The sequence below is a fragment of the Borostomias antarcticus genome (genome assembly GCF_949987555.1).
Source record: "Borostomias antarcticus genome assembly, chromosome: 20".
NCBI classification, from domain to species: domain Eukaryota; kingdom Metazoa; phylum Chordata; class Actinopteri; order Stomiiformes; family Stomiidae; genus Borostomias; species Borostomias antarcticus.
This window is the reverse complement of record NC_140253.1, coordinates 1486388-1505775: the sequence shown is the minus strand read 5'-3', so window position 1 is coordinate 1505775 and position 19388 is coordinate 1486388. Positions and strand designations below refer to the sequence as shown.

General features: G+C 45.7%; 1 protein-coding gene across 1 annotated transcript; it reads right to left on the bottom strand.

The window, feature by feature from the left end:
• Positions 1–2503: 2503 nt before the first annotated feature.
• On the bottom strand, positions 2504–5729 carry LOC311322348 (uncharacterized protein; the record flags this gene model as incomplete). The annotated part of the gene is made up of 4 exons (XM_084454415.1): positions 2504–2878; positions 4262–5110; positions 5227–5327; positions 5417–5729. 4 exons carry the CDS (start codon positions 5727–5729, stop codon positions 2753–2755), a joined length of 1389 nt encoding a protein of 462 aa, XP_084310541.1. The 3' UTR covers positions 2504–2752.
• Between the last annotated feature and the right edge of the window lie 13659 nt (positions 5730–19388).

The window sequence follows — 19388 nt, the reverse complement described above, 5'->3', positions numbered from 1 at the left end:
CGGTGGTGGTCAGGGACCCCCAGGCCCGGCAGAGCCTCAGGTGTCTGGAGAACTCCCTCTTCTCCAGCATGGTGGTCCTGCAGAATGGGCAGTGGTGGTGCCCTGATGGCCTGCAGCCTAAATTACACCTGAACAAGCTGTAACCTGGCAATGACACACACACACACACACACACACACACACACACACACACACACACACACACACACACACACACAGGAATTAAGGAATACATGGGCGCCAAAAATATTAAAAAACAAATCCAATCTCTTTTACAGCTTTATATGCGCTAACTTGTGCACTTTGGCTTTGGCACTAGATTATGATCTTGGTCACTTGTTTAGAAGGGAGATGCACTTGTGAGTTTTGGCGAGTAGTAGTACACTGACTTTTCCTACATTAAATGCAATTATTCTTAGTCGCTTTGGGTAAAAGTGTCTGCTAGATGACTTATGTAATGTGACTCCTTTATGAAATCCTCGGTCTTACCTCCGTAGTTCACAGCTCTAGACAGGTGAGACTGCAGATGCCTGAGGACTTTGTTCCTGAATGTGCGTTTGAAGACGGAGGTCTTGCAGAAGGGACAGTGGTACCAGCAGCAGCAGCAGTCAGAACACCTCTGCAACGAGATGTGGACCTTCAAAACGAGATCGCTCTGATGAACAAGATGCAATTGTAAAATAGCTCTTTCAAAGAGGATCTCTGGTTTGGTATGGAGCTTACCTCCTCTTCCACTGGACCAGAAGGCTCCACCGCCACTAGTCCTTCTCCCTCTGTGTTTTGTTCTGACCGTTGTCCTCCAACAGAGATGACCCCAGCTCTGTCTACTACCGCTCCTGGAGTAGGTGGTGATTGGACTACGGTCCTCCACTGGAGGAGCAGATGTTACACAGAGCAGACCAGACTCCCGTTCGTTATGAATCCCCTCGGACGTTTTTGCAATGCATCATCAGTAATGGCCAGGCAGTCTGTCAGACACAACAGGCATATCATTTCGGAGAATACAGTTAACAAGTTACATCAGTCTCACCAGGATTTGGGACATCCTCGGCGCGGTGGTCTCTCGCCGTATCCCTTAACTTCATCCCTGAACTTCATCCCTTAACTTCATCCCTGAACTCCAGCCGAAAGGCGTCAAGCTCTCTTCCATCAGCTGGCAGACCTCTCGCACGACGGTGGCCGTCAAGGCGTTCATGATGCTAGCTATACGACAGCGAACTGTAACATCCAACGACATATCAGGTTCGACGAAGTATCAAAATGATGATGAGAGAAAAGTTGATTGTTGTGCTTCTGGTCGGTGGCGGTATTATCAATAGTCTACTTCCGGCAACACTACGGACTCGTGGATGCACGTTTTGGATGCCGGGGCCCGCCTATATGCTGTGTCGGCCATTGGGGGGTGGGGACTACAACAAAACAATTACACGCAGTGAAGCCAAACAATGTGGGATTAGATCCCGACATAAAAAAACAATTCGGTACAATTTGGCTTTCAATAACTAATAAAACGAGGTCCAAACGCAGATTATTTTCAAAATATTTTTCTTTGGCATTACAATACAGGTCAAAACAAGCATGTCATACAGCAAATACAATTACAAAACACGTTTTATCTAAAACCTCAGTACAGCTTTAGCCTACTGCTAATGTATTTATCAATACATTCATATCCGTATTCCAAATAAATATGTTTAAATCTACTTTCAGTAACATTTTCTGACATCAATATTGTTAAAAAGCAATGGTGGGCTACTGTAAATGTCCTCTAGTGTCTTTTAAAGGAGTAGTAAAGGGAAAATCATGTTTAGCCCTGTTTTAAGGTTACTTATGATCATATACAATGATTCAGATCAAAAAGTTGACAAAACTAGCACTTTTGAGAAAGTCTGATAATTGCTCTACCTCCATTTTGGTGATACAATGGATGTGGGTGGGCACCTTGAAAAATCATTAAAAAAACATGTTAAACTCTCAATTTCAAAGACAAGAAACTCACCGAGGTTGGCGTTCTGACATATAATTTGTATGTATGTAATACATAAGTAAGATTCTAGTTAATCTGGAAAGGCTTTTTAAAATATTTAGCATAGAACTATTTAGTCGCAGCACATACGTGTGTAAACTTCCGCAAACTAGGTAGCCTAGCAACATAAACAATAACAATAGCTACCGTAAGTAGTTCCGCTTCCTGAATCCCCTTTGCGGATTGATCTACACATCTACAACGGTCGCTTCAATACAAGTCAATGGATTTCATAAAATGATCAATAAAACCCTACAGGATTCATACTTTGCAGCGAATCTGATGTCAGAACATCAACGGACACCAATTACCCCCTCGGTGAGCTTCTTGTCTTTGAAATCGATAGTTTAACATGTTTTTGAATGATTTTTCACAGTGCCCACCCACATCCATTGTATGACCTAAACGGTGGTAGAGCAATTATCTGACTTTCTCAAAAGTGCTAGTTTTGTCAACGTTTTGATCTGAATCATTGTATATGATCATAAGTAACCTTAAAACAGGGCTAAACATGATTTTCCCTTTACTACTCCTTTAACTGTTGTTAGAGTGGGGCTCAGATAAGGGGTGCCAACTCCACAACCGTTAATCTCAAGAGTGTTAATATTAGCACAGATAAAAATGTAGTAACTCCTATAAGACAAATACACATACATTCTGTGTTAACACTGGCTTAGTCATCATATCACCAGCTGTCTTCATCAGCAGTACTGTAGCTGGAGGCCATCACCTCGGGGCGGTCCTGAACATGGAGTGTCCTGTGTGGACGCTCAGGTGTCTCTTCATGTGGCTGGACTGGGTGAAGCTCTTCCCACAGTAGGTGCAGGGGAACGGCCTCTCCCCCGTGTGAACCTGTGGACACAGACCACGCCAGCGCCGTTACAATCATGAGTAGTCTGGCTCAATGGACGGAGGTGTTTGAGATAAGCCGCCGATTGGCGCCGCTCAATTCCAGCGGAGCCAATCGGATTCAGTCCCCTGACACTATTTTGCATTGTTGAAAAAAGAGTAGCTCAGCCCCGCCCAAGACGATTTGTTTAAAAAAAAATAAAAAAATAAAAATAAAAAGTTTTTTTCCCCCCCATCTCAGAATGATAATGGGGTGCAGCAGCCAAGCCTCCACCAGCACTGGAACAGCAAGAAACTGAGTGGAGAAAGGTCTGGCGCTGCGAGACTAGAACCAGATTTATCACATCCCCCCCCCCCCCACACACACACACACACACACACACACACACACACACACACACACACACACACGACAACTGTCATAGAAATTGTAGTTTCACCACTTCCTTTGTAATTCACCACCTCCCTCAACCTTTCACATAGCTGTGCTAATCTAATTCATGACAGGATGACCTCCAGGAGGTCAACACACCTAGACGTTGTCTGCTCCAGAATAACCATCCTTTGTCCCATTGTCCCTGCAAGAATTACCGCCTTTTTCTCATGTCACGTGTCTGTATTCTCGACCACTGTTAATGACGCCTGCCATTTAATATGACGTGTACAATGGGTTAGCCAAGCACATCCTGGAAGCGCCATACCTGTGTACTTCTTGAATATAAGGCTGCGCAAGACCAGACTGGGGCACTTCACTTGGATAAACCACTCACGTGCGTCTCCTCTGAAGTCCTTGCACTCGTATGTTTTCTCAATAAACCAGACTTAACCTGTTTGAGCGAATCTTGGCAAATCCTTTTTGACTAGATCAGTTAAAAATCTTCTACACAACACCTCCACCGCGATAGTGTAACCAAGTGAATTGAGAGTCCTCGTAAACCCTTGTGGAGTGAGTGTAGTCCTCAGAGATTGTGGTAGCGAGTAGTTGGTGAAAATCACTCCCCTAATATAAAGGATAAGATAACGACCCTACCAACATATATACTTCTCTTGGCATAGTTGTTAGCACATCCGACTTGCAAGCACAAGGTTGCAGGTTCGCGTCCCGCCCTTACCGCTACAATAGACAGATACAACGGACACGGCCATGCACCGGATGGGGATTGAACCGTCGTCTCCTGCCGGCAAAGCTCACACATCTAGATGAGGACATCTGCGATTGGTCAACATTTGTGCCTCCTACGTTTGGTGTGTCGTGTGGTTTTAGACGGCAGCATGGGGCTTAACCACCCAACAACACAAGAGCCAGGGGCTTCCCCAACCACCTCTGGCTGCAGCTGAAGAAGCGAGATTCCCCGGCCTCACCCACACACACACACCCACACCCACCCTCTCGTGGTTCTTCAGCTGGTGTCCGTAGGAGAACCGCTTGGCGCAGTGGCGGCAGGAGAAGGGCTTCTCGCCGGTGTGGACCCTTTGGTGGCGTTGCAGCGCGGCTTGCCTGGGGAAGAGCTTCCCGCACACCTCGCAGCGGAACTGAGGCCTGGCGGCGCCTGGAGCCCCGCCCCCCTCCTCCTGACCGCTCCCTCCTCCTCCGTGGCCTCTGGAGCAGCCGGGCGCTCTGGGGAGGATGGGGGGGAGGAGGAGGAGGGAGGAGTGGTGGACAGGATGGGGACGGGAGGAGGAGGACAGCGGGGGGAGGTGCTGGTGTTGGAGGCCTCCCGGCGCGGACGTGGGTCCCCGGGGGGCGTTGGGGACGGGGAGCTGCTGCTGCTGGTGGTCCTGGTGAGGCTGGTGGGACCTGGAGGCCCCGAGGGAGGCCGAGGCGCTGGGGGAGGAGAAGGACAAGGAGGAGGAGAACGAGGAGAAAGAGGAGGAGTAGGTGAAAGGCAGCCGGTTGAAATCGGCCGTCACGTATTCTCTCTCTCCTCCTCCTCCTCCCATCCCTCCGTCGCCTCCGCTCTCCCGGCAGGCTCCTCCCACCGCTGCGTCCTGCGCTGTGAGGCTCCACCCGGAGCTCATCCCGCAGGAGGCCTCTTCTTTGACGGTGTCCGGAGGGTCCACCACCACCACCACGTCAGGCTCCCAGTCCCCGGGCCCCAGAGAAGGGCTACCGGCCTCCGGGTCGCCCTCCCCTCCTCCCTTCCCTGGAGGATCAACTGGCATCGTGCTGGGGGGCAGGCTCTCCACTTTGATGATAACTGGCAAATCACCCTCTTCTTCCTCCATCTTCCTCCCCTGTAACCAACGAAACAGTGCAGTTAGAAAGTTGGGCCAAGTTTCAGGATGTTATTTGGGAGGTGTTTATGGAATAGTGAAATACGATCAATCAGGCACAATTCACGATGAGTCACCTGGGTGTCACTGTCGCGAGTGTTACGAGGGATACCATTCTGGTTTGCGAAACTGAGCCCCGCATCGCGCCGGCTGCCCTCAACACCAAAACGAGGTCCCACTGTATAAGGGGTGGGGGGTTATAGTGTGAACACCACATCGCAAATAGCACTAAAATCATTAATGTGACTATTATTACAAAACACTTACAATGGGAAGGACCGTCCCCTGACTCTACCACGTTCTCCCTCACATCGGCATCATTCCCTGCGTCCGTGCGCCTCTGCCCGACGCGTCGGGGTCTCAGCGTCCCCAGCCGCTCCGCGTTCCGCCGGTAGTTCTGGAGTTTGGTCACAAGCAGCTTCCTCCGGAGGGTGTCTATCTCCCTCTGGCTCTGGGAGATCTCCAGCCGCAGCACGGCGTAGCCATCGTCCACGAGTTTGCAAATCTCAGATACGGCCGTGTTTGCTAAAACCTCCACTAAAGAGGCTAGCTGTTCGTGGAATTTGACACTATTGGACATACCAACTGTGTATTTCACAATGCGCACGCACGGTGGTCAATAACCGGACACTGTTATTATATCGTTGACTTAAGTGTTGAACTACAGAGCAAGATTCTTGTAAACAGTAGGCTAACGTTTCCTCTCTGGCTACAGATGTGAACCTACACATGTGTTTCCGGGTAAACGCAGCAATCTTTTCAAAATAAAGGTTCTCAGTTACCAAGCGCTGGTTAAGAAGCAGTTGTGACAGGCTCGCTTTCGTAGTTATATCATGAAAGATAGCGTAGAGAACTGTCCAATCACATTAAAGATTAAAAATAAAAATAAAAAAGATTAAAAAAAAGAAAAGAAAACAATACCAATTCGCTGCCATTAAATGTGGGCGTGTCTTGGGTGCGGAGCTCAGAGATTCTAGCAACCAAAGCGCCCTTCACCCATGAAGTATGTATTCGCACAGAAATTAACCAAATACAATTACTTTAGACAACGTAGAACATTTTACTAGAGGTCCATTGATGACATAACTCAAATTCAGCATTTGCTTTTATCTTAATGGTTCCTTAATTTCCAGCCCTAGATCAGGGTCATTGTAGGTCTCATCCCATAGACTGCCCACCAATAACAGAAGGGAATAATCAAATCACTTTCTCTTAAAAGAAAAAAAATAGAAATAATAAGCCTATATATCGTACACATAGCAATCAAAACAGTTTAATTACACCGAATGGTGTGAGAGAGAGTCAGAAAAGCATGCATATGGTCTCATAGGCAGGAGTATGGTAAATGGTAAATGGACTGCACTTATATAGTATTATTATATGCATGATGCACAGGTTCTTATTGCCCTGGGCATGTCCACCAGCATGAGCTGGGGTCAGGGGTCACGGTCACCCCCTGGGGATCACCTGCAGGCTGGCTTGTCCAAGCCTGGGTCGTCAGGGGCTGGCTGGTTAGAGGCTGGGTCATCAGGGGCTGGCTGGTTAGAGGCTGGGTCATCAGGGGCTGGCTGGTTAGAGGCTGGCTCGCCAGGGGCTTGCTGGTTAGAGGCTGGGTCATCAGGGGCTGGCTGGTTAGAGGCTGGGTCATCAGGGGCTGGCTGGTTAGAGGCTGGGTCATCAGGGGCTGGCTGGTTAGAGGCTGGGTCATCAGGGGCTGGCTGGTTAGAGGCTGGCTCGTCAGGGGCTGACTGGTTAGAGGCTGGGTCATCAGGGGCTGGCTGGTTAGAGGCTAGCTCGTCAGGGGCTGACTGGTTAGAGGCTGGGTCATCAGGGGCTGACTGGTTAGAGGCTGGGTCATCAGGGGCTGACTGGTTAGAGGCTGGGTCATCAGGGGCTGACTGGTTAGAGGCTGGGTCATCAGGGGCTGACTGGTTAGAGGCTAGCTCATCAGGGGCTGACTGGTTAGAGGCTGGCTCGTCAGGGGCTGGCTGGTTAGAGGCTGGCTCGTCAGGGGCTGGCTGGTTAGAGGCTAGCTCGTCAGGGGCTGGCTGGTTAGAGGCTAGCTCGTCAGGGGCTGGCTGGTTAGAGGCTGGCTCGTCCAAGGCTAGGTTGTCCAAGGACGGCGCACCTAATGAAATCAAATATAATTTATATAGCACATGTAGCACAATACAACAACAAAAATAACATGTCCTCTAAGGCTTTCCTTACTTGAAGGCATAAGGCACAAGGCTCTCTCAAATACCGCCCAACGTGCTTTACAAAAAAATGAGAAAAAGAAAAGAAATAAAGGGCAAGAAGATAAGGAAGGCAGATCTAATAGAGAAGATAAAGAAGGCAGATCTAATAGAGAAGATAAGGAAGGCAGATCTAATAGAGAAGATAAAGAAGGCAGATCTAATAAAGGAGATAAGGAAGGCAGATCTAATAGAGAAGATAAGGAAGGCAGATCTAATAAAGAAGATAAGGAAGGCAGATCTAATAAAGAAGATAAGGAAGGCAGATCTAATAAAGGAGATAAGGAAGGCAGATCTAATAAAGAAGTTAAAGAAGGCAGATCTAATAGAGATGAAGAAGGCAGATCTAATAAAGAAGATAAGGAAGGCAGATCTAATAGAGAAGATAAGGAAGGCAGATCTAATAGAGAAGATAAGGAAGGCAGATCTAATAAAGAAGATAAGGAAGGCAGATCTAATAAAGAAGATAAGGAAGGCAGATCTAATAAAGGAGATAAGGAAGGCAGATCTAATAAAGAAGTTAAAGAAGGCAGATCTAATAGAGATGAAGAAGGCAGATCTAATAAAGAAGATAAGGAAGGCAGATCTAATAAAGAAGATAAGGAAGGCAGATCTAATAAAGCAGATAAGGAAGGCAGATCTAATAAAGAGGATAAGGCAGATCTAATAAAGAAGATAAGGAAGGCAGATCTAATAAAGAAGATAAGGAAGGCAGATCTAATAAAGAGGATAAGGAAGGCAGATCTAATAAAGAAAGGACAGAAACAGAATGGAATTAGTTTAGAGTCTAGTTCAGCACTTCACATTGTCTGACAATGAAGTGTTTCATAAATAGTTGTGGGTATATTTTTTCAAACTTTTTATTTATTTTATTTTTTGTAAAGTAGGCCTACCTGACACACACTTAGGTTACAATTTTCCTTTTAATCATTTTCTGGAGGTATACATTGCTGGGGTGAAATGGACTCCGAGGAAACCAAATGTAATGTAAATTTGAAGATAGCAGGAGGTTAAATGCACACAAAATTACTTTAGCCTTTCCTGAGCTAGACATTATCAAACAGATCTATAAGCAGATTTAGGGATTTCTGGCATCTTCATGTCATGACAGCTTAAGCTCTTTAACACTGGGCTGGAGTTCAAATGACTTGTACCTGTAGCAAGCTGCCGACCCAACACAGTGGAAAGATGAAAATAATCCCAGGTACTCTCACTTGTTCAGGGCTGAGTTTCCCAGAGGCATCGTAGCACTACGTTCATCGTAAGCTATGGCGTTCATCATAGCGCTACGATGAACGTAGCGCTACGATGCCTCTGGGAAACTCAGCCCAGTCCTTGGCGAGGACCAGGAGGACATGTTCAGCTCTGAGGATGAGCAACAAGGGGTCGGCCTGGACACATGACAACATTGGTGGTCCCCCTGTCACCTCTGACATGTCCCTTTCCCATGACTGCACAGCAACCTGGCACACAACATACTTTTGCACATACCACAGGGTGTTCACACATCATTTTGCCTTCCCTCAAAAGGAAATATGTCTCACATAGACCGCACAGTATTGGACCTGCTGTGTGCTTCCTTTCTATGTGTTTCTTTAGATTGCTGATGTTCATGGTAAGTTTACAAATTGGCCACTTTTTTAGCGACTGGCCGCCTTCTGGATGTTTCGGCAGCAAGAGGCAGAGTTGGTTGAGGGGAGGGTGGAGTCGGGTCCATGGAGGGCTGAGTTGGTTAAGGGGAGGGCGGAGTCGGGTCCATGGAGGGCTGAGTTGGTTGAGTGGAGGGCGGAGTCGGGTCCATGGAGGGCTGAGTTGGTTGAGGGGAGGGCGGAGTCGGGTCCATGGAGGGCTGAGTTGGTTGAGTGGAGGGCGGAGTCGGGTCCATGGAGGGCTGAGTTGGTTGAGGGGAGGGCGGAGTCGGGTCCATGGAGGGCTGAGTTGGTTGAGGGGAGGGCGGAGTCGGGTCCATGGAGGGCTGAGTTGGTTGAGGGGAGGGCGGAGTCGGGTCCATGGAGGGCTGAGTTGGTTGAGGGGAGGGCGGAGTCGGGTCCATGGAGGGCTGAGTTGGTTGAGGGGAGGGCTGAGTTGGTTGAGGGGAAGGCGGAGTCGGGTCCATAGAGGGCTGAGTTGGTTGAGTGGTTGGCTGAGTCGGGTCCATGGAGGGCTGAGTTGGTTGAGTGGTTGGCTGAGTTGGTTGAGTGGTTGGCTGAGTTGGTTGAGTGGTTGGCTGAGTTGGTTGAGGGGAGGGCGGAGTCGGGTCCATGGAGGGCTGAGTTGGTTGAGGGGAGGGTGGAGTCGGGTCCATGGAGGGCTGAGTTGGTTGAGGGGAGGGCGGAGTCGGGTCCATGGAGGGCTGAGTTGGTTGAGTGGAGGGCGGAGTCGGGTCCATGGAGGGCTGAGTTGGTTGAGTGGAGGGCGGAGTCGGGTCCATAGAGGGCTGAGTTGGTTGAGTGGTTGGCTGTCTCTTGCATAATGATAGATGGATCTCAAAATTCCGTTTGCTTGTAATTGTTCGCTGGCAGTAAAGGCAGTGGTAATGCAAGAGTGGTCTGCAGTCCAATCCACATCTGTGTATAGTGTATTCTGTAACACAAACATAACGAAAAATAATAAAATCATAATGTGACCATATATGGCACAGTATGTGTCTGCTAAGTTATGCTCATTAGACCAATGCCGATATTGGGTGCTGATATGGTCGGCGATATATTGTACATTCCTACCTGTAACATCATAACAGGCTATAGGCAATGTTTTATAAAAATTTTACATTTTGCACAACACCCACATTTAAATTTAATTTATTTGGAGAAAAATGTCCAACTTTACCTTGATGGATAACTGCCCTTCTGAAATGGCTATTTAAATGCCTCTGGACTTTGTGGAGTTTGGCGGGCTTGAAAACAGAAGGTCCACAGAACGGGCAGTGGAAGCTGGAGCAGCAGGCTGAGCACTTCCCCAGCGCTGGGAGTGAACAGCCCGTCTGAATTGTGATGTGGTTCTAGAAAAAGAGAACAGAATTACTTTCAAAAGGTCAAGGTCAGGTGTCCCAACATTCAAGTAAGCATATCTTCTTCCACTATTTTTCTATTTCTATTTCAAAACATCATTTGAAAGCTTAGGATCTTTTTCATAATTTGTAAAACAGAAAAAATACCTACTGACTTAAGGACCAAAACACCGGCTGCGGTCACAAATCTAGCAATAAACCTGCCTATAGGCACTGGGGCTGCAAAGCTTTGTAGCCAACCCCCCTGTCAATGTCAGAATATTAGCTAACGTTAGCTAGCTAGTGCAAATGCTACCTAACAAGCTAGTGCTGGCTAAAGTTAGCTAACGCTAGCTTAACACAGAAGCTAATGACAGACCAAATAGCCCCTGACTGCAGTATGCAGTACGCCATGGGCGATGGGCGTAGGCTCCGGGACAGTGGGCGGAGGCTCCGGGTCGGTGGGCGGAGCCAACCCTCCATTTGAGTTCATACAACCCGCTACTAGTGAATTAATTTACAATAATAGTAACAGAACGTTTACAACCCAGACAGGCTTAATAGGTCATCTTTTTATTTTGATAAATGTTAGGGATGCACCGATTGCAAAATTCTGGGCCGATGCCGATGCTTAAAATAACAATCCGGCCGATGTTTACTTTATTTCATTTTTATTCCCCCTTTTGTGCCAGGGAAACATAGAAATGAAGTGTTTGGTTCCAAAACGCAGATTTTTATTTCACTTTAATTGCAAAAGCAAACTACATGTGTGTTTGCAGCGCTACGTCACGGATCTTCTCCGAATCTGCAGCTGGTAGGCTACGTTTTGCAACAAAAAAAGCTGTAATTGTTGCGACATAACATCGGCCACTACCATCGGTGAATGTCATTTTATTTGCCGATGGGCCGATGGCAGTCAACAAGGCCAACAATGCCGATGTTCGGCCGATGCATCGGTGCATCCCTAATAAATGTTATAACTTAAGTCTATTGACAGACCATATAGAGCTATATCCTGAATTATATTAACTTTCCTCATGTAAATAAACAGTATACAATAGATGTGACAGATGGGCTATCTGTTAAAGAGAACTGTTCATACCCCCTGCTACAGGTGGATTTACAGTTATAGTAACAGAACATTCACAGCTCAGTTAAATTGACAAAATGTGATGTTCAATCTCTATTGCCAGACCATATACCGTAGGCTATATTCTCATTCTGTTAGACTTAGATTCTTATTCATTGTTGATAGTCTGGACATACTGTATATTCATTCATATACTGTGTTAATAAACTGTCCTAATACACTGATATACTCATTGCTGATACTCACTGTACATATATTAATTCATATAGCCTAGTATATTCATGAAGTATTTAATAGATTACATTAACATAGTGTTGATTGATTTGTATTCATGTGTTGAGATAATTATTTCTAGTGTTTGTCCAGTAACAGGGGTCTCCCCATCTCTTTAGTAAACAGAAAATACATATTCAGGTTGAGATTTCATCCAATTTCATCAGGAGAGCGAACTGATACAGGAGAAGTAAAATAAGTGATGGAAAACAAAAAATGGGGAGACAAAACTGAAAAACTATCAAATTGAAGCCGATAAATTGGTTCTCAATTCGTAATGTTTTTTCCATTTACTAAAGAGCTGGAGAGATCCCCATTACCAAACATCAAAATATATCACTCTTATAGCACCTTTTAATTTGACTGTACATCTACCCATATACTCACTGTTACTCTACATCTATTCATATAGATTGATAGTTTATTCATATACTCAGGGTTGGTAGACTTTACATAATATTATATTCTGTAGTGTTAATACTACAAATACATTGGATAGACTGTACTGTTCAGTCTTCAGAGAGAGCGTGCAGATAAGGCCAGCAGCTCAGTATTTTATCTTTAACTGGGTTTGGTTCTCGACTCTTACCTGCACCTCTCCCGTGTTTCCTCGTTACAGTTGTTCCTGCTTTAACACCTGAGTTTACCTCCAGGATCAATAAAGGTTTATCTTATAGACATCCTGATAAGCTGAATATGTGGTACTGTAACCAGCTCTAAAAGATCACAACTCAGTTGATTTCCATGACATCTTTTATTCATGCTCTTCAAAAGAAGCACAGAGAACCATGTTCTTGTCCATAAGAGAGAACATGTCATAGTTGCTCTTCAGTTCGAAGGAGAACAAGAGCGGTTCCTTCAGGAGCAATGTTTCCTCCGCATCCATGCCATCATGCAACCTCAGCTTTTTGACGCTTGTGATACGTTCTTCTCTGTCCATCTGAATGACCCTTGGAAGGTCAACTTTTCCTTTAAAAGACTGGTGCTTGCACCACCTCGCTGCCTCTAGGCTGTCCCTTAGGAGAACATCTGCTTCGTTGAAGAAAATGGGAGAAAAACTATTAGGAGTACAGCCTTAAGACCAATTACACCCCACTTTTACTCGTATCTACAGGTATATCTACTAATATATCTACATACCCAGTTCACTGCTCCCAGTTCACCATGCTCACAGCCATATTCCCAGCCCATATGGGTTTCAGCATCATCTACAAGGTGTCTGGGCCCCTGGGCGCTGTTCAAGAGCCTGGGCTTCTGGGTGTTGTTCAAGGGCCTGGGCTTCTGGGTGTTGTGTCTGGGCCTCTGGGTGTTGTGTCTGGGCCTCTGGGTGTTGTGTCTGGGCCTCTGGGTGTTGTGTCTGGGCCTCTGGGTGTTGTGTCTGGGCCTCTGGGTGTTGTGTCTGGGCTTCTGGGTGTTGTGTCTGGGCCTCTGGGTGTTGTGTCTGGGCCTCTGGGTGTTGTGTCTGGGCCTCTGGGTGTTGTGTCTGGGCCTCTGGGTGTTGTGTCTGGGCACTGTTCAAGGGTCTGGGACTCTGGGTGTTGTGTCTGGGCCTCTGGGTGTTGCATAATTAGTATAGCATTAAATAAGCAACATTTATTTGATTATTGTAACATTATTGCGTGTGTAGACTCAACAGTTAGCATGAAAGACGCACATTCTGCCAACCATAAGGCTTATTTACAAACAGACATTTTACAATAAATCGCTAACACAACTGTACATGCAGACCTTTCTGCTCAAATAGGCTAATTTGTCAAATAAGGATTCCATCATCGTAAACATGAGCTCATTACTATCTCACATGCAAAACGGTGCAAACGAGTGCGCTGCACTCAATTAACATGACTATTCCATAGACATTATGCATCATAACAGTCTCACTTACTTCCATTGTTTAATTTGAAGTTGTACTTCTTGCTGTAACCTTAACAGGTGTGGCAGAGGAGCTGACATCATGTCCCCGCCCCTTTTCCAAGATGGCAGCATCCCCATTGTCTGTGCTGAATGTTTGTTAGTGTTTGGTCTTTTTTGTTGGTTTTTAGCACTTTTATATTTAGTTGTGTTGTTCTCTGTATTTTATATGTCCTTGTGTCTTTCTATGTGAAACTTTGCTGCCTTCTTGGCCAGGTCAGTATTGTAAAAGAGATTTTATCTCAATGCTTTTTATCTGGTTAAATAAAGGTTAAATAATTTTTTTTTTTTTTTTTTTTTAAAAGGTTGGGTGCAGCTGCGTAGGTGAACTACCCTCGACGACTGCTGGGGGAAACTAGCTTGACTGCAGGGGCTTTTTAGGCTCATTGGGTATGATTCCGCCCACCGACCCCGAGACTCCTCCCACCGACCCGGAGCCTCCGCCCACCGACCCGGAGCCTCCGCCCACCGACCCGGAGACTCCGCCCACCGACCCGGAGACTCCGCCCACTGACCCGGAGACTCCGCCCATCGCCCTGTCTGCATACTGCAGTCAGGGGTACTTGAAAAATAGCAAAGGTGTCCCTTACATTTTACTACTTACATTTTCACTGGAAAATTTCTCACTGATAAAAGGTGACTGTTTGTACTTTGTAGTCAAGCCGTGTTGGGAGACTCTCCACGCTCTCAAAACATCATTACTAATATTCTGGCACGCCATCCACATGCGCACTAGACATATTAAGCTGTAGACCCCATGATAAGCTGTTGACCCCGCTTACGTTCAAAGATTGGTCTGCATGGACAAACGGCTGTATTTAAACGTTTAAACTTTCATTATTTCATTCTTCGTCTTCTTCTTTTAACTGCGGCTTGCATCCAAGTCGTTGTGCTACCGCCATCTATAGGAGTAGTTGGCTCCTACACTGTCCTGAGCAATGGTATCCAGCTGCAGGCTTGGAGGCTGCAGTTTCAGGGCTGCAGAAATAGGGCCCACCACAGCGCCACCCAGTGGATATTATTGGTAGTGCTTGCAGACTGCAGAATTAGGACCCTTCATTTTCACACAGCGCCACCCAGTGAATTGGAGCAGTGCTTGATACTATTAGTATTGATACCATGTTTTCAAATTGTAGCCCTTTGAGATTTCTTTAAATGTAAAGTGCAATACAAATTCAATGTATTATTATTATTATTATTGGAAGGCCACGCCCCTTGGTGCTGATTGGTCCACAGTTTTTTGTTAATAACTTTGGTTCTTAAGGTTACAGAGCTACAATACTCGGCGGGGATGATGTTGGCGGCCAATTCGCCTTATTCACCTCAGCTGCCATATTGGTCAGTCTGACGTAATTAGGGGGGCGGATGCGGAAGTGCCCGTTGACTTCAATGTTAAAAGTTTGCTGTAAAAACACCACTTCAAGAACCAAAATAGTCAAAATAACAGGCTGAATACACTATCGGGGTTACAAACTCATCATTACCAGACTCTGATTGTTTTTCACTGCCGGAAATACATCGGAGTGAATGCAGCTGACGGCTAACTATGGCTCATTCACCTCCATGTATTTCCAAATGCGAAAACACGGTCTGGTAATGATGAGTTTGTAACCCCGATAGTGTATTCAGCCTGTTATTTTGACTATTTCGGTTCTTGAAGTGGTGTTTTTACAGCGAACTTTTAACATTGAAGTCAACAGGCACTTCCGCATCCGCACCCCAGACTGACCAATATGGCTGCCAGGTGAATAAGGCGAATGATTGGTCCACAGATTTTTGTTCATAACTTTGGTTCTAAAGGTCAACAACTTAATGATGTTATGTCCATTTTTAACCTTTTTACAAAAAACCTCTACAATTTCTATGAAGCACCTTGAGACATTAAAATGTGCTATACAAATACAATTTATTGTTATTGTTATTATTACAAGATTACTAAGATTGACACAAAAAGGTGGTCACTGCAGGGGCAGAGGCACGTAGCTCAGGAGGTAGAGCGGCCGGCTGGGGATCGAAGGTCCCCGGTTCGATCCCAGCTCCTGGTGTTGTGCCGAAGTGTCCTTGAGCACGACACTGAACCTCAAAATCGCTCACGTGCAAGAAGGTCTCTGGTCCTTTGTGTGGAGTTTGCATGTTCTCCCCATGTTCGCAAGGGTTCCCCCATAAAGAACCCAATATGAAAAACATGCAGAAGACGGACAGGAGCACATGGTTGGCCCCCTGGCGCGTCCCCGGAGCAGAGAACATTTCAGCGGCGGCCCCAAAAATGCACGTGTGTGTGTTACCATGTGTCTCCCGCAACGTGTGTTGGAGTGTGTATGATAAATAAAGATTCTTCTTCTTCTTCTGAGGTGGTCTCTTCAGGGGCAGAGGTGTTGGCGGTCGTGGCGGGCGCTGCTGTGGTAGTGGGGGTGGCTGTAGTGGTGGTCTTTTGTTTGCAGGAAGCAAGGTGCTTGATAAAGTCCCGCTTACGCACCAACATTGACCGGCAGTAGATGCAGTGATAATGGAGCTGGAGCTGTGGTTTACATTGTAGCCCACATCTGTGAATGGTATACCCTATAACAGAGCAGAGAATTGTAATATTATTGTATGACCATTTATCAATTGAATAGAGGGATTTCACGGCCTACAATCAGTCGGCTATGTTGGAGGTTTTAGGCTACCATATATAGCTAGCTAGCTAGATGGTTAGATCAATCATTGGACCCATTTCCCAACAGTCAATTTGACATGTCAAAGTAGGGTAAACACAGGTGTAATTGATAACATTAATTATGGCCCTGTTCCATTTAGGTTTTAGGTGAGCCAGGGCCTTGATATTTGGCATGTTGGCTCACTGGAATGGTTTTGAAACACTAAATAGAATGGGGACGTTAATAAATGTCATCAATTACCCCTGTGTTTATGTATGACATCATCAAAATAGGGGAAGTGTGACTGGAGCTGCACGTTGTGACGCTGGAGGTGCTCCATCGCAGCTCCCCCAATCCCCCAGCAAAAGACCGCCACACAACCCGGGGAATCTTCCTCTTTCATTGCTCCTAGAAATTCATTGGACATCTTTATTTCCTGTCCTATACTATTGGATGAAGTGATTAGTCAGGTGTGCCTGGCTGAAGCACAATGATCAGGCACACCTGATTAATCACATCATCCAATAGTATAGGACAGGAAATAACGATGTCCAACGAATTTCAGGAAGTAGTGGAGCTGTGAAAATCCCCTACAGCCGTCGGGAAAAGGTATATCCTGTAGATAGACCTATCCATCTATCTATCTATCTAGTTAGTAATCTACATGTAGCCTAAAACCTCCAACATAGCCGACTGACTGTAGGCCGTGAAAACCCTCTATCTATAGACTACACAACATCTGAATCATATATCTGCCACAAACACTTCACAAAAGGGTTTGTTTTGACTCATTGCTCAAATGGAATTGGTCTCTACTGTACTCTAGGCTACCTCCATTTACATTACACAGAGAATGTTGGTCAGCTTTACCGTCATGGAAAACAGCCCTGTTGAAATGACCCTCCAAGTGGCATTTCACCTTGCTCAGCCTGGTTGGTGCGAATAAGTCCGGACCGCAAAAAGGGCAGTGAAACTGGTTGCAACAGGTCGTGCATCTTTGCACGTCTGGCAAAGATTTTTCCACCTGAATTGAAATATGCATCTAGAAAAGAAAGGGCCTAATTGGTCAAATTGAACATTCTTAGATGATTCCACGGACATAAGCCAGTCGAAATATAACAGAACTTAATACTAATGTTGGCCTAACCGTTCGTTTTGCAGGGCTACAAGCTAGAGCTAGCTAACAGGCTATTTAGGCTAATGTTAGCTCAAGTTTACATCGATGTTAGTGCCCTTAATACCATATCATCATTGTTAGCTTAACACAAAATCCCATGCAGCTTCATATTGTTCATTTTGTTGGGAAATTATCCTATATTTACATCGCATTTTAAATAAATTAAACTCAACGCATGTTAGTTACTTACGTTTGGTTTGTCGTCCATGTTTGTTTGACTGGCTCATGACGCACGTGTCACTGTGCTGTACTGTGTGCAAAGTAATAATAATAATAATAATAATAACAATGGACTTGACGCAACTCTCTCTCTATACGGCTCTGCTTTAAACCAGGTACTTCTATTGGTATCTATTGGCCGCCAACATCATCCCCGCTGAGTGTCGTAGCTCTGTGACCTTTAGAACCAAAGTTATTAACAAAAAACTGTGGACCGATCAGCATCAAGGGGGCGTGGCCTTCCAATAATAGTAATAATAATAATGCATTGAATTTGTGTTGCACTTTACATTTAAAGAAATCTCAAAGGGCTACAAATTGAAAACATGGTATCAATACTAATAGTATCAAGCACTGCTACTATTCACTGGGTGGCGCTGTGTGAAAATGAAGGGTCCTATTTCTGCAGTCTGCAAGCACTACCAATAATATCCACTGGGTGGTGCTTTTGCAGGCCCCATTTCCGCAGCCCTGTAACTGCAGCCTGAAAGCCTGCAGCTGGACCCTTCTCGTCCTGAGCGTGGCAGTCGTGAGAGTGGTGTCTTGAGAAGGTGGGCCTGCAGACAGACTGTCGTGGAGAGTCTAGATCTGGGTGGTCTCACCAGGCTGCCCTCTGCCTGCCTGAAAACACGCGCGCACGAGAGGAGGCCCTGCTCTGAGCGCAGAGAATGAAACGCTCAAATGTTTGGTTGCGCCTTGCAAACCAACATCTTTGTGGATAGGCTACACTGGCCACACCGCTCCAGTCCACCCTACAATCTGTCTATTACACAGCTCTCTGAAATACTCCATTCTGATTGGACGATCGACACGTTCTACGGTCAATCATTTCTCATCAACTGACGTTAGGGGCAACGGGGCAGTAATGGGACAACACCGTTGTTATCTAGCTAACGTTAAGATAATTCGCTGGCGAAATAAAAAGTGTTACTAGGTCTACTACCATGGATGACATCACTACATTGCTTAAATGTCACTTTCAATGGAAACAAGAAGTAGCCTCAAGTGGCTGGCTATTTCATAGCTTTTGATTATTGATGGTTGATAGTGTTGAGGGTTGATGATGGTTGATAGTGTTGAGGGTTGATGATGGTTGATAGTGTTGAGGGTTGATGATGGTTGATTGTTGATAGTGTTGAGGGTTGATGATGGTTGATAGTGTTGAGGGTTGACAGTAGGTGTAACGATACACTAATCTCACAATACGAAACATGATATTGGGTTGACGATAACAATACGATACGATACACTAAGGGCAGGTGTGAAGCGTTGCAGTAGCGCTGCTGTTCACACCAATAGTGCATTTCTCCACATTTCTACTCCAATACACTTTGTGAATTTAGAGCTTAACTGTTATATCATGGAGAGGCCTAGAGACAAAAGACATGTTTGTTACCAGGGTTGTGTAGCCAGTGTTCACTTATATACAATAAACATATCACCATATTGTTTTCACCTTGACGATACGTATTGTGACGTTTCTGTATCGCAATATATTGTGGCGTGATATATTGTTACACCCCTAGTTGACAGTGTAGATGGCTGATAGTGTAGCTGAAGCCAAACGTTGCCTTATTTTTTTCATTATAGGTACAAACTAAATAAACATCAAATATTCAAATCAATATTTTGTCTCTATGTATTAACGTTGTTGGTAGCCGAGTAGTAACGTGTAGCCAGCCGGTCATTATAGAAAAATAAGAGCCT